This window comes from Candoia aspera, chromosome 2 (assembly GCF_035149785.1).
Source record: "Candoia aspera isolate rCanAsp1 chromosome 2, rCanAsp1.hap2, whole genome shotgun sequence".
Classification (NCBI taxonomy): domain Eukaryota; kingdom Metazoa; phylum Chordata; class Lepidosauria; order Squamata; family Boidae; genus Candoia; species Candoia aspera.
The window spans coordinates 157,681,551-157,707,088 of record NC_086154.1 but is presented as its reverse complement, the minus strand read 5'-3'; the positions used below and the strand labels follow the sequence as shown (position 1 = coordinate 157,707,088).

General features: G+C 39.8%; 1 protein-coding gene across 3 annotated transcripts in view; it reads right to left on the bottom strand.

Annotated features, from left to right (window-relative positions):
• Positions 1-25,538, bottom strand: part of TRPC4 (transient receptor potential cation channel subfamily C member 4) — a 113,397-nt gene that overhangs the window by 55,814 nt on the left and 32,045 nt on the right. For 2 of the 3 annotated variants that reach the window (XM_063294538.1, XM_063294537.1), the window contains exon 2: positions 12,203-12,607. In XM_063294538.1, the coding sequence (XP_063150608.1) occupies positions 12,203-12,580 (378 nt within the window). In that variant the 5' untranslated portion in view covers positions 12,581-12,607. Of the gene's footprint in view, positions 1-12,202; positions 12,608-25,538 lie in introns of those variants that run through there. The other variant, XM_063294542.1, reaches the window with a different exon arrangement.

Below are 25,538 nucleotides of genomic sequence, written 5' to 3'. Positions count from 1 at the left end.
TCACATAAGTGCAAGTCTATTGAGAATATGTTGGAATTCACTGACTTGGAGAGATTTAACAAAAAGTCTGCAAATAAATCAAGTAAATACTTTAAAGAAATAAAGAAATAAACCACTCTTACAAAGTATCTCTATCTTGTATGACTTTCATTTCATTAGTTCTTGTTCAATCCCAATTACCAAGCTTAAAAACTGATTCCACATTAACTAAATCCAATGAAAATGAGATCTTTTCATTGTGCATCCTCCACAAGCTGATGATACCTCTGAACAAATCTACTTCAGGCTTTGCAAAATCGGAATTCCAGCTGGCATCAAAGCCTTCATTTGCACATGCTTCTTTTTTGCAAGACTTCAGGTTTCCATATTAGTTCTTTAAAGACTAACACTGACAAAATTAGTTATTTCAGCTTTAATGAAACAAGGAAGAGGAAACAAAATGATAGTTTGCCCACTCTTTTAATTCACTGTTGTAACCACTGATAATTCTGTTTCTGAAACATCACTTCTGATTTATTTCCAATTATAATTACAGTTTTGCCAACAAAACCAAACTCAGGCTTTCTACTTCCCTAGCTAGTGTAATATAGAATTTTTAAAAAAACCTTGTTTCCTGATGTATTTGTTTAAATTCAGTAAGGAAGAACACAGGTGGCTTTGCCTTTCTGAGTAAAAATAAAGGATAAAGGATAAAGTAAAGTAAAATAAAATAAAGCATCAAGGGAAAAGAAGCGTGACTCTTTTGTCAGTAAACCCAGGATAAAAGAGGCTTGAGCACAGGTATTGACACACGTGAAAAAGGAGCAAGGCTTCAACAGTGACATTGTAGCCTCCTTTATAATTTTTATACCCCTCCCCCCACCTCAGTGCCCTTGATTTAAAGATATTGTGGGAGCCATTAACCATACAGGTGGTCTTTTACATAAGTTTCTAGACATTAAAATATGATGTGATTCCTATAATGACATGTTTGCAGGATAAAATCTGCATATAGGTAGTCCTTGTTTAGCAACTGCCTTGTTTGGCAACTGTTCACAGTTATGACAGTGATGAAAAAGTAACTTTGCAGGTCTGCAAAGCAAAGGAAAGCTGAAGTAAGATCATAAGCACAGTCACGGTTTGACTTAGCAACTGCTTCACTTAATGACCAAGTTGCTGCTCCCAACTGTGGTCGCTAAATGAGGATTACCTGTATAACGTCTTGGGAAAAAACCAATTCAAACAAGGAAAGTTGCAGGATACTGTTGGCTACAAAAATGAAACTTGGAGACTTAGGAAGGCTATCAAACAAAAATGCTGGGAGGGAAGTGGGGGTCTAAAATAACTTGATTTGGCCCCATGCAAGGATGGGTGAATGGCTGGTTGGGGAAAGGTGAGAAAGAATTTGAGGAACGCTGTTTTACTTATCTTGAAGCTTTTTTAAAAAAGCATCCAAATGTATGCTCTCTCACTTTCTCAACAGGTGTGTTTGAAGTGTAAAAACAGGTATGATAAGCGGTGCAGATTGCCCCAAATCATCATCATCATCTAAATTTATATGCCACCCAACTCCCAGTAATTCTGGGAATCATCTGTGGATTTTTTTTTCTCATTCCCACTAGCCCAAAGTTGAAAGCTCCCTCCCAGTTATGCTTCCCCTGAAAAGATCCATTTCAACTGGGCCATTTAAAAAGAAAGCATAGCCCACTGGGTTGTGTATTTTGCATACCAAATACACTGTAAAAATCTTCATTTCAACTTATTTGCAGGTGCGGATAACCAAAACCCCTCATAACTATATGAAATCCTATACTGCATGACATTTCATTAATCTGTTCACTGCCTTGAGTTATTTATAAAAATAATAAAGGCAGGATATTAAATAAATAAAGGATATTTACAATGTAATATTTCATTGTAGCTGATCATTTTGCTCCAACATTAGCTCCACCCACCAAAAGTGGGAGAAGAAGAAACAACTCATTTATTCAAAGACGTTCTTTGCCAATTAAAGACTCTGAAGCTAATCTGAGAATCTATTTCTTCTCTCAAGGCATTACCTGCAAACACCAGTAATATTCTTAAATAGATTGCTCAGACTAGAAACCTTCTCTTGGATTAATTAAGATCACAATAAATGATGTCTGCTAGTTACAGCAGTTTCAGTAACTTGTATAACTTTTCTGGAATCTTAATTATGTAAGAATTGAAAATATTTCTGCTCAAACTTGGAAAGTTCATGGGAAAAAATTAGAGATCTACTTACACTGCCTGCTTACTTTTAAACTGAAATTGAGTGTGTTGATAGGTATTTACCCATCATGCAAAGATTAGGGGCTCAGACCGATCAGTTACCACACCCTACTACAAGAGATGGGATTCTGCACAGATCTAGATAAGAATCAACGAAGTTGCAGCCCTAAGAAGAAAACGGCCATCTTCCCTGAATTTAGAAAAGAAGTGGTTGTAGTGGCAATCCAGAAGACCATTGCGTATCGAGGAGTTTAAATGACATATTTGATTTTCTCCTTCACATGAAGAAGCTTAGAGTTTGAGTTATACGAATGTTTAGCTGGCTTGTTGGTTTTTATTTTTGTTTGAAGCGTGGGAGAAGAGAAAACACCAAGATTGCTTAGGTCAGCACTCGCTTATCTATATAGCTTCCCCCAGGCTCAGGGCTGAGGACTCTGGAAATGGAGCCGCTCTGGGGTCTCTCCGCTGTCATCATTAAGGGGCTCCTAACAGCTGATGGGAGATGGGGTATCATCTTGCCTGGTAGGTTATGATTTTTCTTTTTTTCTTTTATGCTTTTTATGCTTCTGTTTAGTCTGCCTAAACTGTGTTTCTGTTTAAATCTGTTTGCTTGAGTTAAGAATAAAGCTTAAAATCTCTTTATCCGCTGGTGTGCTCATTGTCTCTGGATCGAAAAGAACCATTTGTCTGGGCGCCTGATCACTGCCTGGATACTTGGCAGCACAGTCATGCAAAACCAGAAAAGTTTCAATACAACACACACTCGAGCTAAATTCTTGAGCTGCACTATTTCATGCATCCTTCTGTGGCTTCTGTTTTCCTATATGTCTAATTCTGTCAGTAGGCAATGAGGTAATATCACCATTACCATCATTATCATTTTCACCATTTTAAAATATGTTTTCCATTATACGTGTTTGTTCTCTTATTAATTTACTGCTTAGCAACCACTGCTAAACCACTGTTTTGGTTGCAATATTTATCTCTTGTCAGGGTGTGCTTCTAATTCATGTTCTGCCTGAATTCTTGTTCCCTTCTTCATTCTCTCTTCCCCCTTCTTAAAGTTCTTTTGTTAAGGGGATCTGTTTGTTTTTCTTTGTTTACGACAACTGCTACATTATCCTTTTTTAGTAGAGAAAATGAGCCACAAAGTTACGTTCTTTTTTAAAATTATTTTTCTTTTTATTATTTTTCTTGTTTTATTTTGCATTATCTCTTTATTTTTGTCTTGGCATTCAAAGTGCTGCATACCCCTAGTAAATATTTGTTTCGTTTCATTTCAATTCCATTCCATTCAATTCAAGCGCTGCCCTACTCCAAATCAAGTCAGAGTGGTTCACAGCATAAAAAATATACAATCAGAATAAAACAAGATTGTGAATCCAGTCAACAACAACACCAGATATCACACTCAACAAGGGGCTCCAACCAGTCTAACTCAAGCCTGGGAGAAGAGCCAGGTCTTTAAGACCTTCCACAATACCATCAGGGTGGGAGCCACCCAGATTTTGGGGGAACCTCATTCCAGAGGGCATGCAGTTGGCAAAAAGTGCTTTTGAAGCATATGAGGACATAAGCCACGTTCCTTTTTGCCATTCCACATTGCATATAGATTCTATATTCATGCACCCTCATGCTCTGAAACAACCTTCTGCCTATGAATCTGAAGTGTCACACAGCCCTAAGTATGTGCTGTCTACAGCTGATTTTAATTTTAGCCTGCCCTATTAGGAAGGCCCAGCTCATGTACCATAAAAGTAAAATCCAAGCAAAGTAAAGCATTTATGAGAGGATGATTTATACTACACAATACTAAATTGAAAAAACAGAGAAAAGAAAAGATGCAAAAGCTTTTAGCAGAGATACAAGAGAAAGAAGATGAATTAAAAAGATCACAAGGAAGGAAAAGTATTTTGCAACAAATTAAACTTTTGCAATGCCAATTTGCCATATTGACGGTTAAAGAAATGGAAATAAAAATGACCTTTGCTAAACACAAGAGCTTTGAATGGAAATGGGAGCCAGGGAAATAGTTAGCATATAAACTGAGGAAAGAAAGTATGAAAAAATGATACTGAAATTACAAAAAGAGAATGCTATGATAACAGATAATGAAAATTTGCAAAGGATCTTTCAACCATTTTACACAAAACTATAGAAGGGTGAAGAGAGAAATGAAAGCTACGAGAAATAATGGAGAAACAAAAGCAGATGATGAATGGACCTATAACAATAAGAGAAGTGTACAAGAATGGCATCTCTAAGATATGGGCCAGGTTCTTGTGTGTATCTTTCCACCCTTTATGCTCTTGGCAATATGCCCAGAATCCAAAGGTGCTTGTCAGGTCTTTGAAGACTCAGGCAGGATTTGAAAAAAATCTAGATAGTTCTTCATTTTGCTTAATATAGATAGAATTATACAGGTATTAAATGTAAGTACGATTCTGCAAACATCTCTGGATCTTGGAAGCCATTGCACCATTGCGAAATCTGTTTGAGAGACTGGGATATTTGGCAGAAAACTCCAGGAAATTGCTGCTTTTTGGGGACTTCTGGGGGAGGTGTGGTGAACTGGAGATGGCCCTGTGAAAGCAGAGCTGATGACCGCAAACAGGGCAGGATGTGACATAGGTTTTTAGGTCCTTGAGCAATGTTGGCCACCAGAATTGTCGTCGAACAAGGTGAAGTGTTTTTACATATCCAAAATGACCAGCAAGCTTGTCATCGTGGCAACGCTGGAGAATTGTCTTTCTCAAAGCATCAGGCATGTATAGACGATCGTTGCGCCAGGCAAAACCATCGGTGAAGGTTACAATGTTTTGATTTGCTTGTAACCAAGTGTCTGTTTTAAGGTGGAGGAGCAACTGTTGTTGCAATTCTGATGGAATTGGCAAGCGCGGCGAACGGCTGGGAGGCGGGGCGGGTGGAGTTTGCGTTTGATGCGCACGGGTTTGGCTGCGTGTTACTGCTGCCAAACTCAACTGCTTTTCGGTCCAGACGGTACCTTGGACAGTTGGCCCCGGGCCAGCATCTTGGGGTCGACGGGAGAGCGCATCAGCTAAGAAGTTTTTCTTGCCTGGGATGAATTTAAGGGTGAAGTCAAAGCGGCTGAAAAACTCTGCCCAGCGAAGTTGTTTGGGGCTGAGTTTTCGACTGGTGCTTAGAGCCTCCAGGTTCTTATGGTCAGTCCAGACTTCGAAAGGGTTGGAAGTTCCTTCCAACAAGTGTCGCCAAGTTTCTAAAGCAGTTTTTACAGCAAAAGCCTCCTTTTCCCAAACATGCCATCGCCTCTCCGTGTCGGTGAATTTGCGTGAGAGGTAAGCACATGGTTTTAAGGTACCAGAGTGGTCAGATTGTAGCAAGAGTGCTCCGATTGAGAAATCAGAAGCATCTACTTGTACGACGAACGGTTTGGAGGGGTCTGGATGCTGTAAAATTGGCTCAGTGGTGAAGATGTGTTTGAGCGCTTCGAACGCCTGTTGACAGGTTGGAGTCCATTTTAGGAGCGCTCCTGGGTTTTTCGAACGGCGTGTATCCCCCTGCGCTTTAGTTTTTAATAGTTCAGTAAGGGGGAGGGCGATTTCAGCAAAATTTTGGGCGAATGCCCAATAGAAATTGGCGAACCCAAGGAAACTTTGTAATTGTCTCCTGGTACGTGGGGGCTCCCACGCTACAATAGCCTCAACTTTGGCAGGGTCCATTTCAATGCCTTTAGCAGAAATTCTATAGCCTAGATAATCAATTTGTGATTGATGGAAAGCACATTTAGACAATTTAGCATACAATTCTGCTTTTCTCAATTTTGCCAGTACCTGACGCACCAATTGAATATGTTCTGACATGGTTTCTGTATAAATTAATACATCATCTAAATACACCAATACTCCCTTAAATAGGTGGTCATGCAAGACCTCATTGATTAGTTGCATAAAAACCCCAGGCGCCCCCGACAAACCAAAGGGTAAGACTTTGTATTGAAAAGCCCCGAGAGGACAGTTAAATGCCGTTTTCCACTCATCCCCCTCCTTTATCCGTATACGGAAATAGGCTTCTCTCAAATCAAGTTTTGAGAAGATTTTGCCTCTGGCCAGATGTGATAACATATCCTTGATCAGGGGCAAAGGATATTTATTTAATTTTGAGACCACATTGAGCCCGCGAAAATCGGTACAAAGCCTCAATGACCCATCCTTTTTTGGCCGGAATAGGACAGGAGCTCCTACCGGGGAGTTAGCAGGTTCAATGAAACCTCTAGCTAGGTTTTTGTCAATGAACTCCCTTAGCGTGGCAAGCTCTTTGGGAGACATGGGGTATATTTTTGGTTGGGGTAACTTGACGTTAGGTAAGAATTCAATGGCACAATTTGTTTTTCGGTGGGGTGGCAAGCGATCTGCTTTCTTTTCCCCAAATACATCAGCTAGATCTTGATATTGACTGGGCAGCCCCTCAAGAGGTTGAAGTGTTTGCACAGTGGTGTGTGCCACCCCTCCACCCTCCATGTCCTCCAGAAGGTCCTTTTCTGGGACTTTGTAAAACCCATCTGCAAAAGTAACAGTTCTATGTAGCCAGTTGATGAAAGGATTTTGTTGTACAAACCAGGGCATACCTAAAATAACCAAAGGACCCCCCACTGGAGCTACAACAAAAGGTAGTTTCTCCCAATGGGAACCCATTTGTAAGGCAACCAGTCCTGTGGAATGAGTGACTGCTTTCCCCCCCGCCATAGTTCCATCCAATTGGGTGAAAATCATAGGTCTTGGCAAAGGAAAAGTGGGCAGTTCCAGGGCTGCGACGACATCAGGGTGCATAAGGGAACGGGAGCAGCCCGAGTCGAGCATGGCCCAAACTTCCACAGTTTTGGTTTTTGATCCTAGTTTAACTTTTACAGTCAGTGTAGGAAAATTCCCACTCACCGAATTGTGGTCACGCCCGGTTTCTTCCACCTGCCCAACGGCGCCCTTTAGGGCAGGTGGTATGCGTTTCCCGCCAGCTGTTCAAATTGTAATTCCTCGTCCTCTTCCCCGAATGGTAGCTCTTGAGGGTCGAGCTCCGCGATGGCAGCTTTCATTTTCCGTGGCGGGGCAGACGGCTTCCCTGGAGGTTTTGTCTGTCGTTCCTCTGGCCGACGTCTAGGGCACGAAGTGGCGCGATGTCCTTCTTTTCCACATCTCAGGCACTGACCTTTGGAAAACCGTCGCTCCTTTTCCTCTTCCCAGGTTTTTGGTTTGGGGCGGCTGGCCGGTCCAGTCATCCTTGCTCCCCTGGCCAGTCGGGATTGTCTAAGTTCTTTGGTATGGGCATAGGTTTGCAGGGCGTTTTGAGCGCTGCCTGCCAACTGAATCTATCCGTGTAGCGTTTTAGGGTCGTCTCTTCCCAGCGCCCAACGGAGGATTTCTGGTTCTAGCCCTTGCTTGAACATCTCAATGAAAGTTGGCTCGGACCAATCTTCCACCTTCCCTGATATGGCTTTAAATTCAAGCACGTAATTTGCAACGGAAAGGGATCCTTGATAGAGTTTTCTTAGGGCATTTTTTGCTGTCTCTTGGGCTAAAGGGTCCTCGAAGTGTTGTTTAAGAGCCCAGAGAAAGTCATCGAAGTCCTCTAATTCGGTGGCCTCGGCTTGGCACAGCTGCACATACCAATCAGCTGCCCTCCCTCTCAGTTTGTTGGAAATAAAATTGATTTTGCCATGTTCTGAACGAAAACTCCGGCCCCAATCCTCCATGTAATGCTTGGCATTAGTGATAAAGAAGGAAAGTGTGGTGGGATCCCCATCGAACTTCACCCCAAATGGTGGGAAGTTTCTTACCAGCTCGGCTGGCTGTGGCGGCTCCGTAAATGTCAACGTACGCCGAGCCCCCAGGGATGGCCGATCCCTTGGCAGTCTTGGCTCTCGTCCTCCTCCCTGGCGGGATACTCGAGTCCTGCTCCTTCCCCTGGGTGGTAGGGTGCTGTGTCTTGGGTAAGCCAGCTGTGACGGCTCTTCCTCCCAATCTTCCTGCGTTGGCTCTGCACCCCTGGGGAGATCCTTAAGTATTGTCACTATCAGGTTCATTTTGTCCTCGATCGCCTTTATGCGAGCCGGAGTGACCGGTTCTTCCATGGGTTGGTTAGTTACCACCACCCTCGGCGACAAGGGGATTTCGGGCTCCCAGGATAGTTGTGGGGACCCCCTCCCCTTTGCCCTTTCCACTACGGATTTGTGTTCAGTCCTGAGGCTCTCCTGCATGGATATTAGTAATTCATCTAATTGGACATCCCGCATTTCTCGACGTGCTGCTCTTTGCGCTCTCGAAGTTAGAGCGGGTCGAGTTCTTGCCACATCCTGCTCTTCCTCGCTCCCTTCACTCACGCGAAGCTGTTGGTCGGTCATCGCTAGCGCTCCCTCTTACCCAACGAATGGATGGGGCTAGCGGAAGATGATTGAAATGATTCTCAGCTTTATGTAATGGTTGCCTAAACCCAAATACTCAGTCTCACAAGCTCGGGCTTAAAGATAACTGATTTATTAAAGGAATAGTATGCAAATACAGAGAAAGCTGAGAATGAGCAAAAGCGCGCCAAATACAAACTTAAAAGCTTTGCCTGTGAGCCAGTCCTGCCCCAATCACCCGTCAGTGCGCACCCCCTCCCAGGTGCTAGGAACCGTTACACGCGCCTGGGAAAGTAACCTTGAACAGGAGCGTAAACCCAAACACACATTCCAAGGCTTCAAAACATCGGAAGGCAGAGGAATGGAAAAAGCCTGAAAGGGCGACTGAACACGGGAAAGAACTTGACATGTGAAACGTTACAATGTTAACAGAACATTGAAATGGGGAACATGACACCAAATATTTGGAAAACATTATTAAAATTAATAATGTGTGCCTTGCAACTTGAAAAAATCTAATACATTAACACGACGTTTTTGCTATTTACCATCTTCAGCTATATCTTTCTATTGCACCTCTTTTACTTAACAGCTACTTCTTTCTGTGTCAACTGATTTTCATATGGTATTCTAATGAAGCCATTTTTTGGCATGCACTTTGTACACACACATAATTTCTATGCTGGGCAAAACTCTGGTTTGCGTTTCCTATTAAGAGAATGTCAGCTTTGTACATAACATATAAACAGCCCACCAAGCCCATTCTGTTTCTCATAGCAGCCAACCAGATGCCTCTGGAGTGTTTATAAGGAGGAAATGGAGACATACCTCTCTCCTAAGTTTGTTCCCTTCCTTGAAAATTATATTTTCAGGCATGCTGTCGCCCAAGGGACTGTCTTCTCCCAATTGTTTCTGCCCGTCCAGTTTGGTCTGGTAGGTTGGGTATGCTACAGGTCCCATCAGCCAAGAAATGTTGGTTGGCGGGGACTAGAAGGCGTGTCCTCCCTACCGTAGCACCTGCCCTCTGGAATATCCTCCCTTCAGAGATTAGGATGTCCCCGACCCTGCTGGCCTTTTGTAAGGCTGTGAAGACCTGGCTCTGTGCCCAGGCCTGGGGCCCTGAGTGTGCTAATGACCCCGTTTCTTGGCTACATTAACATCCATGCACTGTTTACTTGGCGACCATATAGATTTATTTTGTGCTTTTAATTATTTTGACTGTTTTGTAATTTTTATGATTGTAAGCCACCCAGAGTCACTTGTTGAGATGGGCAGCTATAGAAATTTAAATAAATAAATTTTTTAAAAAATCTGGATTCTTCAAAACTGAAACCCTTGATAGATCTTTCCTCCATTAATTTATTGAACCCCCTTTAAAACCATCCAGGTGAGTGGCCATTACCACAAATTACTCACATTCTTCAGCGCCTCTTGGAAACAAAGTTTCTTCTGTTTTGCTTACACTATGGCTGAATGTACTTTTGTTTTTAGTGTCTGCCAGCATCTATTTTCTGATTGGACATTCCTGCTCCATTGTCCATATTTTTCCCACCCAATTCTGGAGAAAAGTATTTGAATGGTGTAATACCAACATGAAAGCCAACAAGTATGAAACACTAGTAAGTCTGTAGAGAAAATTTACTTCATCAGCAACACTGATATGTCACCATAAAGCAATTTGCCAATTGCATCCACCAATCAAATGTGTGCAAAAAAATGGAACAAGTTCAAGGACTTATAAAGGCATATGGAAGGGTATACTTGGTTTTTTTTTCTCGCTCGTCTTAAAACAGGGAGTGTCTTTTTGTTTTCCAATGAATTTATGGAATGCTAGAAGCAGAAGTGGGGAGCAGAGAGCCCTGACTGGCTGGCATTTTTCAGCAGGATGGACTGCTGCTGTTTGTACTCAGCTATACCACGTTTCAATGAAGGCGCTGACTACGAGTGGTAGATCAAACCTGTTGTGGTAAGTAGAGCTCTGTGTATTTCTTACCTTCATTCCTATATACAAGAGGGCAGAGGAAAGAACTTCCATTTATGGTTGTGACAAACCATAACTTGTTTTTACACCACTTCACTGAACTGAGGTTTGTCTACCAGCCAGAATAAAACAACAATTTGGCATTATATGTGATTTCATCCATACTGTTTAGAACAATGCAACCCCAGACCTACCTCCTTGCCTTGCTTTTAACTTTTTTCCCCCTACTGCTGTCGATTCCTGCTGCAGCCATCAAGACCTGTAGCTTTCTTCTTCCTTCCTGCTCTGGCTTCCTCAATCAGAACATAGTGATAATTCAGTCAGAAGACAGCAAAAATAAAACTGATGTATGGAGGAAGGAAATAATGTGTGGTAGATTAGAGGGGAAACCAAATTACGATAAAGGTAGCTTGGGAAGAACGATTTTCTTTAAATTTAGATTTTAAAGATATATGAAAATATGCAGCAAATGTATGGTGTATATAAGGTGAAAATGGGTATACTTAGCCTATAAAGTTAAGATAAACTCTTCCTTGAGTTGAGCTCAGCTCCTGGTGACTACATGGACACATCCATTTTATTCTTATGGCTGCACTACAAAGGCGGTTTGCCATTATCTCCTAAAATGCATATTTTTGAGGCTAGTCTACAGCCCTGGGATTTCCTGGTGGTGTCCCATCCAGGTATTAACCAGTCCAACCCTGCTTAGCTTTTTTGGAGGGCAGCTAGGTGTTCAGAGATTGACTAATTTAACATAGACATAGACATACTTAGTGCCTAGTGACTACAGTAATTTTTATTAACCCAGTTTCCCTTTACCCTGCATTCCTTGACCTGAAAAATGTTATGCACCCTTATCACAGAGGTCCTTTTACCAGAGCTTAGAACTAACAGTGGGATTTGGGATGTAAAACTAAATGAACAGTCACCACACATGCCAACATTAAAGTGAAATTGGCTTTTGAAATGTGACTTAATGTATGATTTCTTTATTCAGATTTTCCCCGACATCTAAAATTAGTGGCTGAAATTCAAGAAAGAAGAGAGTTACAGGTCTTGGCAGCTGTAGCAAGAATCTGCAGCAATAAGGGAAAATATTTTTAAAAGAAAGGGAAGTGGCAAAGGAAGAAGTTGAGGACTCTGGGAGTTCACCCCTCGTTCTGAGAGAATTATAATGTTCTATAAGGGCTTACACACAAATATTCTGCCAAATAATCATGGTCATTATTTCTACTGACAAAGTTTTAAGAGAATATAAGGATTTGATTAAGAAATTATTTTTTGGCACATGCCATAATTATTACATGTCAGTTTTCTTTCTCTGCATGTCCCTCTCTGTAGTCAGATGATTTATGTAGCCACATTGGGGGATATGAGCTTAAAGGAATAATTAATGTTTAAGGTGTAATTAACAATACAGAAGCAACGTAAGAAAGCAATAGTGAATCTTTCATACGCAATACCCCACATTTTCAACCTTTATGAGTTACTGTCACAATCAGTCTCACTGATTCACACATACTTGGTCTTAGCCCAAAGGCCCACTAATTCTGTGAGATATTTCTTTGGAATGGTTGGTAAGGGGTGAACGTTCCCACAGAAACTTCCCCAGATACCTGTTTTTCCCCGCTGGGCTTCTTGTGATTGAGGAGCAGCTCAACTGCACCAACCACCTCTTTCCTGATGGCATGTAGCAGAGCATCTCCAACATAGACATTAAAGCTCAAGAGCAACTCTATGAGCTCCAAGTTCTCATTTTCTATTGCAATGAGGAGAGCTGTTCTTCCAAGCGGGTCAATGCAATTAATATTGATCTTGAAATAAATTTCTGCTTCTTCCAGAGCTTGCTTCACACTGGCATAATCTCCTTTTTCTACAGCATTCAAATAGGCTTTCTCGGCAGGTGAAAGTTCAGACTCTGCTCGTACGATGCGAAGAGGGATGCGATCTCTGTAAGGGGCATTGATGCTTCTCTTATAATAGAACTGGGCCATAGTTTATACCACCCTGACCATGACTCTCTGCAACAGAATAGAAAGAAGTCATCAGTTGCATTCTGAAGGAATAATAGCACTATGAATACACCATGGCTGTAGCAGCCAAATTCCATCAAAATAATAGTATTTAGCAGCAGGAAGACCAAAGGGGCGGGGCAGCCTCTCCCCATGCAATGAATGCTTATGTTTAAGCTCCTTTAAGTTTTTGCTTATGTATCTTCCATTAACCTTTCTTGAGTGAGGAATTTATCCCCAATTAAAATGAATATATTCCCAAGGATTTTACTTTTGTTAGTTAAAATTTCCTTGGAAGATAAAAGATCTGGGGTAAAAGAGCAGCTGGGTCTCTGCTAAATAGGTGAAGCAATCTCATGCCCCCTGGAACAAGATTCCCCCTGAAATCTGTGTGGCCCCCACCTGGTTGGTGTTCTGTAAGGCCTTGAAAACCTGGTTGTTCCCCCAGGCCTTGGGTTAAGATGGACAGAGCCCCTTGTGGGATGTATTTTTTCTATGGCTTTGCACAGAGTGACCAGATCCCATCTTGTTTTGCTCTGTATTGTGTTTTTATTGTTTATTATATTGTAATCTGCCCAGACTTGGTTTGGCGTTTGGTGGCACTAAAATTTAAATTAAAAGATAAAGGGACAGTTTTAAACCATCTGTAAAAAGTTGAAAGGTGCCTTCCATCCTTCCAAAGTCGGTAAAATGGGTACTCAGCTTGCCGGGGAAGGTATCGACTGGGGAAGGCAATGGCAAACCACCCCGCTCTATAGTCTGCCAAGAAAACTTCGCGAAAGCGGTGCCCCTCCAAAGGGTCAGACATGACTTGGTGCTTGCACAGGGGACCTTTCACCTTTCAACTTTCACAAAAAGATGAAAGTTAAACACCCCATTATTTTTTAAAATATTATGATGAAGGGAAAACTGATAAATATTTACAATTGTATTAAAAATCTAAATTGGAATGGTATAAAGAAAATGGACGATATTCAATTATAATTACTTTACTATAATTCTTTTAAAAAGTATGATTTAGATACACAGTAGATACTCAAGTAAAAGCTAACTATATGGCATGGACCAAATACAAAATGTGGTTTTCTTCTCAATAAAGGTTTTTTAAGGCAATGATCTTGGCTCATTTCTGGATTTAATGAGTAGGGCTTAGAAATTCCGTCTTTCATTGTGAAATTCTTCCACTATTTCTTTCCATGGGATATCCATCAAAAACAAAAAGACATATTTTCTCCACAATATGCTTTGATGGAAATTCTAAGACACCGAAGTAATGAACATGTCCATCCATTTAGTATACCTAAAACAAAACAATACAAGGGATATATTGGGAGATAGTTCTGGGAGGAAAAACCTGGTGAGGAATTTTATAACAATCAGAAATATGACCATTTTTATCTTGGTACAAATGACAAAATATGGACCTCCATATTTCCAGGATTAGAGGATTAGACTTGCTGCTCTGCAAGCAAAAGGGCACTTGGAAAGGGAAACAGAGAGGGAGGGCGCTGCTGCTAAAAAAGCCTTTCCATTTGTATCAGGAACTGAAGAATTATACCTCTGTGCAGCCGAGATTTAAAAGTCCAAAGTTCATTAATAGTGAAAGATGTAATAATGAGAGAAAAAATAGGAAGGAGATCTGGGAATGTTATTACCAATGGAGGTTTACTGAATGGTAGAACAATAGGTTGGAAATAATTCCATTTTTTAAATATATGTATTTTTAAAATGCTACAATAGTAATATACTCCTAAAGTTTGAAGTATGATTATTGATTGAAATGTGAACAAATCGATACTGACTGTATGCATATATTTAAGAATTTCAGGAACATGAAAACTTAGAGATGTTGAGAAAATAATGCATTCCTCCCTAATTTTGCTGAATTATATGAAAAAATGAGTGGAAAGTAATGAAATGAAAGACTTATTAACATGCAAAGGTTTATAGCTTTGTTTTGGAGGGAAAAGGGAAAATAGCCAGCATTTAAAAAAAAAACTTGGGATTTTGTAACTGAGATTAAATTAATTTACTAGATATTTATGGAGGAAAATAAGTTTGAAAACAATTTATTGAAAACCAGATAGTCTTTTTCATATTTTAGAATGACACATTTCAAAATGCTTTCCCCTTTATTTTATTCTCAATAGTTTGAATTCTATTACAATTATTTAATGAGTATAATCACAATTTTTTAACATAAAAAGTAAACAATAATACAATTCACAAAGAGAAAACCTCTAATAATGCAATAAAACATAAACTTAATTTTGTAAATTAAAAATGTTATATTAATGTTGTTATTAACATTATTTTAGAATTACAGGAAGGGGCCATTTGGCTACTGAATCTATTCTCAGAGCAGAACAAATTACTAAAGCATCTCAGCTTCTACCTGAACATCCAGTGAAAGGGAGCCACCAGCATTATGGCTGGTTCCAGTGTTAGCTGGTTCTACTGTTAAACTGTTCTTACAATTTAAAAGGTTTTCTAACATTCAACTGGAATCTGCCTTTCTCTAATTTAAATCCATTATTCCATGTCCTACAAGAAAGAACAGGTCTAGATCCTCTTCCTTGTAACATCCTTTCAGGTATATGAAGGTATTTGAAGACCAATACCATTTCCCCCTTAGTTCTCTGTTCTCCTAATGATTGCTCTTCTCTGAACCTGGTCCAATTTCTCTGGTGCCCCGAACTGGCCACAGTACTCAAGGAGGGTTATAACCAAAGCAAAATTAAGTAGAATGATTGATTTCCAATAACTGGAAAGTACATTTCTGCTGAAGCAGCCTAAAATTGCATTTGCGCTTTTTTTTTTTGCAGCCATCACATTGCTCAAATTCAGTTTGCAATACTATAAACAGTCAGGTAACCTACATCCTACACTTTTCATTTTTGTTCTCTAAGTGAAGAACTTTGCATATTTATCAAAATTTGTTCTGCTATTTTTTACCTCATTTCTCCAACTAGTCTAGATCCTTTTTAAATTTTACTTAACATTTTTACTTTTTCTATGATACAATCTCACCCTATTTTGGGAGGGGATAAACATACCCTCTGTCTTGTTTTTCATGTCATTAATCAAAATGCTGATGGACTAGTTTTATAAGCACTTTTTCAATCCAGTTGTATTAATTGCCATGTTATTTTTTCTTCCACTGAAATCTAAGTGCCTGTTTCTCCTTAAGCGCCCCAAAGCCTTTTCTGCATTCCAGCAGTACAGAATATTGATTACATCACTTGGTTCTAGTTGTCACTTTCATCCTGTGGGAATGCTCCTTTGCTTGATTCTCTTTTTATGTAACATTGCTCCCTCAGTTGTGCCTCCTATCTTTGATCTGATAAATCTTCATCCTCTTGCACGAGCTTAAGTGTAGTTACTCATCTAATTCCCTAGACTTCTTTTTCTCAAGTCCACAAGCATGCACTTCCTACAAATGCATGCCATATTGCTCTCAGGAACACAAATATACCACAAATTTTTCAGGACACAACTGCAGACTCCTATTTGTTCACCTGCATTTTGTTACTTAAGATAGGAAAAGGGAAAAAGAAGAAAAAACAAAGAAGACGACAGATGCCTTCAAATTATTTGCAGATAGGAGAGCCAATTTGGCCTAGTGGTTGAGGCAACGGGCTAGAATCCAGGAGTCTGAGAGTTCTAGTCCCGCCTTAGGCATGAAAGCCGGCTGGGTGACCTTGGGCCGGTCACTCCTTCTCAGCCCAACCCGGTGCAATGTAGACTAGCCTCCTCATGGTGCACCCTGGGCAATGTGTCTTGTCATGGCTAAATAGTCTACACATCTGGCTGCTGGATCTCACAAGGATTTCCCAGCAAGAAAAAAAGCAGCATGAACACTGAACTGCTATGCCATACGATTAAAAAAAAATTGCAGATAGTTGCTAAGAGTATCATTGATGTTAAGAAAAACCAATTAATTCTGGACCAAATAAAAACTGACTGTTCCCTTGGGGCAATGATCAGCAAGCAGAAACTCAGATTCCTTAGGTATATGATGTGAGCAAACTATGGATTAGAAAAGAATCACTATGTTTGGCAAAGTTAATGGAAATAGAAGAAGGGGAGAGCAGTGGATAAGGTAGGTAGACAGGATTAAAAAGATTACAAGAATGTTTTTGGAAGAACTACAACTTTTTGTTGGCTGAGATATTTGTTCATGCTGTCACCAGAAGTCAAGGCTGATTTCATGGTATCTAACTAATCCCCAGGAGAATTTGTTTTTATTTTTCTTGCTCCTTTCTTACATTCACCAACAATATAACACTGAGAAAATGTGTAAAGAATTTCTGCTTAAAACCACCCCAATTTCACAAAGGCATTTTTAATGTTAGTCAGAGGTAATGAAGAATCTGGGCTGGGCTGCCTCTTTTCACACAAACTCTTCTTCTCTTGCCTGCTTCACACAGTATCTCACATTAAAGAACCTGTATCACCTCCCCCAGCAAAGCATTTTGATAACTATTTCCTCATAATTCTATCACTGTGGAGAAAGTCACATGCAGAACAGAAGTTTATATGAGGTAAGAACATGTAGATCACTGGGGGATTCGTATGTCAGAGTCTGTATTTCTCCACATGCACAAAATGGAAAACTACAGGTGGTCTTCAGGTTATGAACACTAGTTCAGTGACTGTTCAAAGTTACAGTGGTGCTGAACAAAGGGGACTTACAACCAGTCCACAAAGTTGTGGCCGTTGTAGCATCCCTGAGGTCACACAATCACGATTCGGGTGCTTGGCAACCAGCTTGCAATTTTGACAGTTGCAGCATCCCACGGTCATGTGATTGCCATTTGAGACTTTCCCTGCTGGCTTCCCACAAGCAAAGTCAATGGGGAAGATGGCAGGAGGTCACAAGTTTGCCCCTATTCCTGCTGCTTTTCCAACCACCCATTTGCCCGTGGCACCCACCCAGCTGCCCGTGCTCTGTACTGCATGCCTGCAGCACCTGTGCACCCATCTGCACTTCATAGCATCCATCCATGGCACCTGTCCAACTGCCCCTAGCACCCACCCAGCTGCCTGGGTTTGGTAGTGCCTGCCCACGGCACCCACACACAGATCCGCATTCTGTAGCACCTGCCTGAGGCACCTGTCTGACTACCTGCAGCACCTACTCAGCCGCCTGGGCTTGGTAGCGCCGGCCTATAGCACCCACACCTGCATTCCGTAGCACCTGCCCGTAGCTCTAACCCACAGCTCTCACCTGCCAATCTACTTGCCTGGCCTGCCCAACCCCCTAACCTGGGGTTGCGATGGCAACCAGGACTGCCAGGATTGACGTCACTAAGTGATGTGGTCACATGACATCGCACTTTATGACCGCATTGCTTAGCGATGGAAATTCCAATCCCAATTGCCCCTGTAACCCAAGGACTACCTATAAATGCTATGAGTAACAGATTCAAGTATATATTTATCAGCTGTGGATACATGATTCTGAGAATACTGAAGTCATGATAACAAGGTCCACCTATAGGTATGAGCAAGACTTTTGTTCAGTGAAAAGCTGCTTGCTTCAATGAACTAGGAGCCTCTGGAATCTGATTTGATGGAAGGGTGGTATAGAATATGTGCTAAATTATCTTCAGTGCTTATATGAATAATACCAGTAAACTTGGGTTTTCTGTTATTTGCAGCAGAATGCAGAGTTACCAATTTGCAAGAAATAAGATGGAAGAAGCAACTCAAATTAACAGAAATGAGGATACAGTCCAAATATGTGAAACGGTGATGTTTTCTTTCATGTTATTTTATATGCCAATCCAAGGCATCCACAGTACTGCTCTTTGCTTTCAGTAATGCTTTATGTTGTTCCAGAGACATACAGTACATGGAAATATACGTTAAAATATACTGTATATTCTAATACTCTAATTGATTAACAATCAAGTTGGTGTTGACTTTTAGACATCACATAGACCTTCTCCAGGATGATCTTTCCCCATCCTGGACCTTCAGATCGTCCAATGATCAACATTATTAGAGTCTACCCACCTTGCTGCTGCTTGTCCTCTTCTTTTCTTTCCTTCCACTGCTCCCAACACTATAGATTTCTCAAGAGAGCTGGATCTTTCATGTGTTTAAATATGTTAACTTGAACCTGGTCATTTCCATTAAAAATGAAGTGAAACAGTAGAGGGGAGGGGGTTAAAACTTCAAACATGTTGCTATTTTGTGCAAGGTTGGATCTGTAATGTAATCATTTCCTTCCTCCAATATACTGTTCTCTTGACTTCAGCCCATTGTACTTGGCTAAAAGTGCTCTTTGATCAAGATTGTCTAAGTATTTCCTGCTATTTGAGACTCAGAACAAGATAAATTTCATTTATCACAAGATGATTAATATAGTAGATAATTATAATGATATTATTATTATTATTATTATTGATTATTGTAATATATTACAAGCAAACTAAACTTCCTTAGATGGAATAAATAGCATTATGGATGTGCTGGGCAGAGGAAAAGGTTTTTATTAAGTAAATGAAAAAAATATTCTAAGTTTAGAGTTTTCAGAAGTGATTAATTTTTAAGACTGTACAAAACCCACATAGTTTTGGGGGGGAAATCTAACTTTTGCCAACAAATAGAAAATTGTGTTTGATTTACTTTATTAATGAAAATGATCTTATTTTAGCAGGTGGTCAAATTTTTCAGTGCCAAAATTCTTACTGACAAATTTTGACATTTCCTTTCAAATATTATATTCATTTTCCCAATGTTACAGATGGTTAAGTTATTCATACAATACACAAGTCATTAAATATTTTTTTTCTAAACAACATATGAAGCCTGGTAAAAGACACTAAAAGAGCACATTTTTAAAAAGGCATCTGTCTCATCTAAAACTGTCGAATTCTCAAGACCAAATGGAAATATATTCCTATATCAACTAATTTGGGGGAATTACTTCATACACAAGTAAATGTCTAAAATGGGTAGCCCAATACAACACCAGGTACTATAATACAGGTAGTTCTTGCTTACCGACTGCTCATTCAGTGACTGTTTGAAGTTACAACGGCACTGAAAAAGGAGATTTACAACCAGTCCTTGAATTTGTGGCCATCGCAGTGTCCCCACAGTCGCATGATTGTGATCTGGGTTCTTGGCAACCAGTGCACATTTACGATGGTTGTAGCATCCCATGGTCACATGACTGCCATATGCGACCTTCACAGCTGGTTTCTGACAAGCAGAGTCAATGGAAAAGCCAGTAGGAAGTCACAAGTTGCAGTCACGTGATGTCACATTTAATGACCATGGGTGATCTGCTTCATGACCACAGCCAGAACTGACGTCATAAGTCAGGTGTGGTCACGTGATGTTTCACCTTACAACCATGTTGCTTAGTGATGGAATTTCCAGTCCAGTCAGTAAGTGAGGACTACATGTAATCTAGTCTTCTCAGGGGCAACAGAACCAACAGACTTTGTTTCCAGTAGGGGAATACATGAAATAGAAAATACGTTTTATTTCAATTCAGAAAAAAGAAGTCTTGTGCAAAATGTCCCTTTGGGACATACTGAGCTGGCCGTGTTCCAAGGAACAAAGTGGCTTGATTGTCTTGGACACAAAATTCAATTAGAACTCAAGATCAGTTGCTGCTCTGTAGGTTTTCCCCACAGAGCCATAAGTTATGTAGGGTGCCAGGCCAGTTTCTGAAAACACAAAAATAAATATCCACAGGAAATACAGATCTAGTTTTGCCCACTGAAAAATCTGTATTAAAATACACACATCCCAAATATTACAAAACAAGGAATCTTAAGATAAATAACTCCAACCTGAAAATAATAATTAAAAAAACCAGGTAGGAACAAATTATATTTCTTTCCACTGCTGTGAGATTTTCTTAATGAGGTTTTCTTGGATTAATTGGCTACAAATATGACTGGAAATGTGTGGGCAAGGTTTGCTGAAGTCTCAGAAGCCAGATGGCGTAGTAAAATAGTAACAATTGCAGAATTCAACTTGACTAAGCACAGTTTTATTTATTTTTTAAATAGTATTCCTTAATGGTAGGATAAGACTAATGTTATTAAAATATTACCTGCCCCCTCTGATTTGTATTTTAAGAGGCATTCCAATGTTAATTCCAAACAGATTTTTAATTCAGATCAATAAACTAATGAGGAAATTTATATGGGAAGATAGGCCACTAAGAATTTAATTGGCTATCATGTTTTTTACCAAACATGATAGGATGGGACTTTGAAGGTTGGACACTAGAGGGACCTAGAAGGAATTAAAGATTACAATTAAAGGAGAAAAACACTTCAATTTGACTTACTAATGCAGAATGGAGAAAAATATTTTAACATAGGACATGCTGAAGGATATTTTTGAACAATGGGCCCAGAAGTTAATTTTAAGAATGTCTGCCTCTATCTATAGTCTATCTATAGTGTTTTTTTAAAAAAATCTTTTGGCATAGCAGTTCAGTGGTCATGCTGCTTTTTCTTGCTGGGAAATCCTTGTGATGCCCAGCAGCCAGGTGTGTAGACTATTTAGCCATGACAAATCACGTTGCCCGGAGTACACCATGAGGAGGCTAGTCTAGATTGCACCGAGTTGGGCTGAGAGAAAGTGACTGGCCCAAGGTCACCCAGCCGGCTTTCACGCCTAAGGTGGGACTAGAACTCACAGACTCCTGGGTTCTAGCCCAGAACCTTAGCCACTAAACCAAACTGGCTCTCTATCTTTAGTGTTTAAAAGATATTATGGAAGAGGAACAAGTTTACTGGACAAGACTGAGACTGATCTGAAAGTGGATTTAAAAATGACAGGTTACAAGAATGATATGGAAAAAGATGCTACACTGGACTTACAAAAGAAACCAGCTGATATCTTGATAATTAAAAGGGATATACAAACACTTTTCTGATTCAGAATTTCAAATATTTTTGTAGTTTTACTGCAGTATAAAAATCTGTTGAGAACTGCATTAAGGTTGGGAAATCCTACAAAACAAGGTACTGAAGGCAATTCCTACAAGCTATCTAAAAAGGAACGTGTGAGCTTTCTGAACCTTCTTCCTTCGCCCCTGTTCTGCATATGGTAGGCACAAGAACAGCAACTGGTTATACTTTCAAAATTCTGCAGCGAAAAGATAATAATGTATTGAAGCTACTAGGATAAAACCTGTACAAGTTTCATATTCTCCTTGTTCAAGGTATCTCCTTTCTGCAGGGCAGTTTTGGCATGGCTAAATGGATTTTCTAGTGGATTGTGCCAGTGGTAGTCATGATGACAGTATGTTTTAAAGCAAAGGCTAAGACAAGTCCTCTAAGGTAAGAAAGCTTGAGGATATACTTCTTAATGCATTTGTAGTGGCATTTGTGACAGTTGTTAAAGCAGTGCACCACTAGAAGGAAGATAATTCCACATGTGGTTAGAAACTGTGGAAAGCATTGTCCAGCCTGATGGGATTTTTCTACTCCAGGAAATGCAATCAGGAACTTGGACTTGAAGTGCTGCCCCCCCAAGACCCAACAGAAAAGCGTTAACTCCAGTTTTCCTGGCTAGAAGGAAGGGCTTAAACCTTTTTGCCATCCAGTGGAAGCTAACATCTCCTTTTCAGTTATGTGACTTGACTTCAGCTGAAAGGTAGCTCAGACATTTTAGTATTCAAAATCCAAATATACACAAACTCTCAACTTTAAGCAAGCATTGGTACATAACAATCAAATGGCCCAACACAAGAAACTACCACAATGATTCTGCTTCAAGCAAAATCTTATGGCCCTCTTATGACATGTCACATCTGAGACAGTTCCCCTTTTCTGAGCATTAGGAGGCCTTTGCTAGGAGAATAATGCTTAGTTTTTATTAGTACATATCAAGAAGGATGTGGAAAACAATGGGTTCAGCTGAAAAAAAGATGCTAGCCGATTTTGTAAATGGAAGGGACATTTTTAGACAATATTGAATGATTTAACAAATGTTTTTTGAAAGACATCACAGTTCCCAAGTGGCCTCAGTAAGCTAATTTGAAAATAAAGATCTCATTCATCAGCTTCCCAGAAAAGACATTTAGACTCAATAGGATCCCAGCAGAATATTGCCTGGCTAGCCTCTTAGTGGTTCACCTTTTTCCTTTGATTTATAGCTTGGAAAGATCCTAATTTCCCAGAGGAAAACTAGTATTCTGAAAGGCAATAATGCTGATCCCTGTAACTATCACCCAATATATTTGCTGTCTATTACCAAGAAGCTCTAAGCCAAACTTATTTGTAATAAACTGAAATATTTGATCAAAATTGGAGGAAAGCAAATAGGATAACAGGATTTTATACCCTAAACTGCTATCTGAGGCTGTCATACCTTGCAGAAAAATACTGGCATCCTGAAGAAGATACTTTCTGCAATACTTCCTACATTTATTGATCTGAAAGCTTTTTCAATTCCACCATTTTAAAACCTATTTGGAACAAATTGGAGCAACTGTGAATTGAATCACATCTTTTTCTTTAATATTCTACATTCTAAAATTATAGCTCATCTAAGGCTTTCCCCCAATATTAATGAAGCAATACCTCATATGGATATAGTAATCTGTGTATCTGAAATCCACGTCAAAGGAGAAATGGACACACAGACTTGAGAAGAGAGTGGAACTAATGCTTCATAGCTAATCAGACAAAAGCCATGTTAGTCAGACTTATCCCTCCTAAGCAAATGGCCCATTAGGAGTCTGAGTGACTTTTTGTCAAAGGCACTGTGGTGATTAATTCCTGCACTAGGCACAGAGTTGGACAAGATGATCTCCAGGGTTTTTTCCAACTCTGTCATCGTAAAATCATAGAGGATCCCTGGGGCCCCAAAATTTAGCTGATAGAAGATCTTACATATATTGAACTTAAATACAAATATTTTATATTTAGTATTAATATATTAGAAACATTCACACTTTTATTATGGCTCTGAAACCATGATTTCCTTGAAGAGTTTTGTTGGCTTTCTTACCCTTCCTTTCTAACCAACCTTGAAAGATAGCTATGCCCATAGAAAGGTAAGGTGTACATGCCAAAGATAGCTTCTCCAGAGGAAAGGCATTGTTCAATGACGGTCAAGGGGCCCTAGCAAGGATGGAAGGAAGCCCCTTATATGGAATGATGTTAAGATAGAGGGAAGGAAGGAAATTCCTAATATGGAACGATGCTAAGGTGGAATATGGGTTATTGAGTAAGGGGTGGTATTCTAAGGGAGGAGTGGAATGGAATGTATGTAACGTGCTGTAAGAAGGGGGTCCTGCGCCATCGCCCACCTAACAGCTTGCTGTCATTGCTTTTGCTCTTGGGTGAAAAATAAAGAACTTAATTTCAGGCAACTGCCTGTTTCTTTGGTCCTGGCTCAGAAATGAACCTGGTAAACAAATATAAAAAATTCTAACACATGTCATGGTGACCAACTAGGCCAGCTTGTGATTCTTAATCTCTCTTCTTACTCTTTCCTCTCACTCACTCTCTGCTGTCTGACATGGTTCTTTCTAAGCTTTGTGCTTGAATTTGGTGTTTGAAAAATTTTGAGCCCTGCATCATCATTTCTCTAAACAGATTCAGGAGAGCTATGTTTTCAATCCCTTCTATCTTCCAATTTTCCTTCTACTTCAAGTAGATATTTTCTCCTCAAGTTGAACTTCAGCTCTGAATTCCACATCCACAATTTTTTCTACCCTATACTTTAAAAACTTCAGTTCTGAATCTGGTTTGTATAAATAAATAATATTATTTGGTTGCCAACTAAATGCCAACTGAATGTTACTATTTCTGAATAAATTACACATTGGAATTATAGTGTCATCTCTTAACAAAACTAATGTTTATGCCCCAAACACAGAAAATCTAATTTTTACTGAATGCTGGTTTCTCTTCATATAATATAAATCTTTAGCTTTTTACTAAAGGTATGCTGATGACCCAAACCAGGCCTGAGTTAATGTGGCTTTTGAATGGATTTGGTAAGTACTGCACAAGTAACAGCTATAAAAAATGAGGAATTCACAGCCTTGATCTTAGTGGGCAAAGTTGAGTGGTACCCAGATGGCCAATCTATTGAAAAAGTTTTGCGCTTTAAGTATTTGGATCTCCGTTCCTACAGTTCTGCAAAATGGGTAGCCCCAAAGAAATGTCCTGTGGCTAAAACAGTCCTTTATATGGAATGGCAAAAATATTATCCCTGCTACGAAAGTACAGGTAATCCTCCTTCAGTGACTGCCTCGTTCAGCAACTGTTCATAGTTATGATGGTGATGAAAAAGTAACTTTGTAACCAATGCCCACATTTACAACCTTTGCAGCATCTCTCTGTTACATATTCACCATTACAGTCAGTTAGTACACGTTGTCCTTTGTAAAATCGTAAGCTCTGTTGCAGTCATGTGATTTTTCACATAGTGACAACTTCGCTTATTGACCAAGTTGCTAGTCCTCATTGTGGTCACTAAATGAGGACTACCTGTATAAGACAAAAGTGTGCCGTCAGTTCCTTTATGGAATCGCATTATGGATCCTTGTCAAGGATTTGTTTTTCCACACATCATTTTTGGCTCTTCTCAATAAATGACATAAGTAGTACTCAACTTTGAATCTCATCAGAACTTGTTAACAAAGCTGGCTTGATGCCATGAAAATGTTTCTGGCTCAGACTACGTGCAAACCAAGCTGTCAAGTCATTTGCACATCTAACATCATTTTGTTTATTTTTTATAGTACTTTTTCTCTTGGGGTTTCCCCTACATTTTTACTCAAATATTATACCTACTATGAAAGATTTATGGTCAAAGCTCCCAGGATACAAATAGACAGAACCTGTTAATTCTGTCTCCTTGTTCCTGTTCATTATTGATACCATGTCTACTATGGTTCTAGAAGACCACTTTAGAGATATTCCATTAGCCCAAAGGTTTTGCC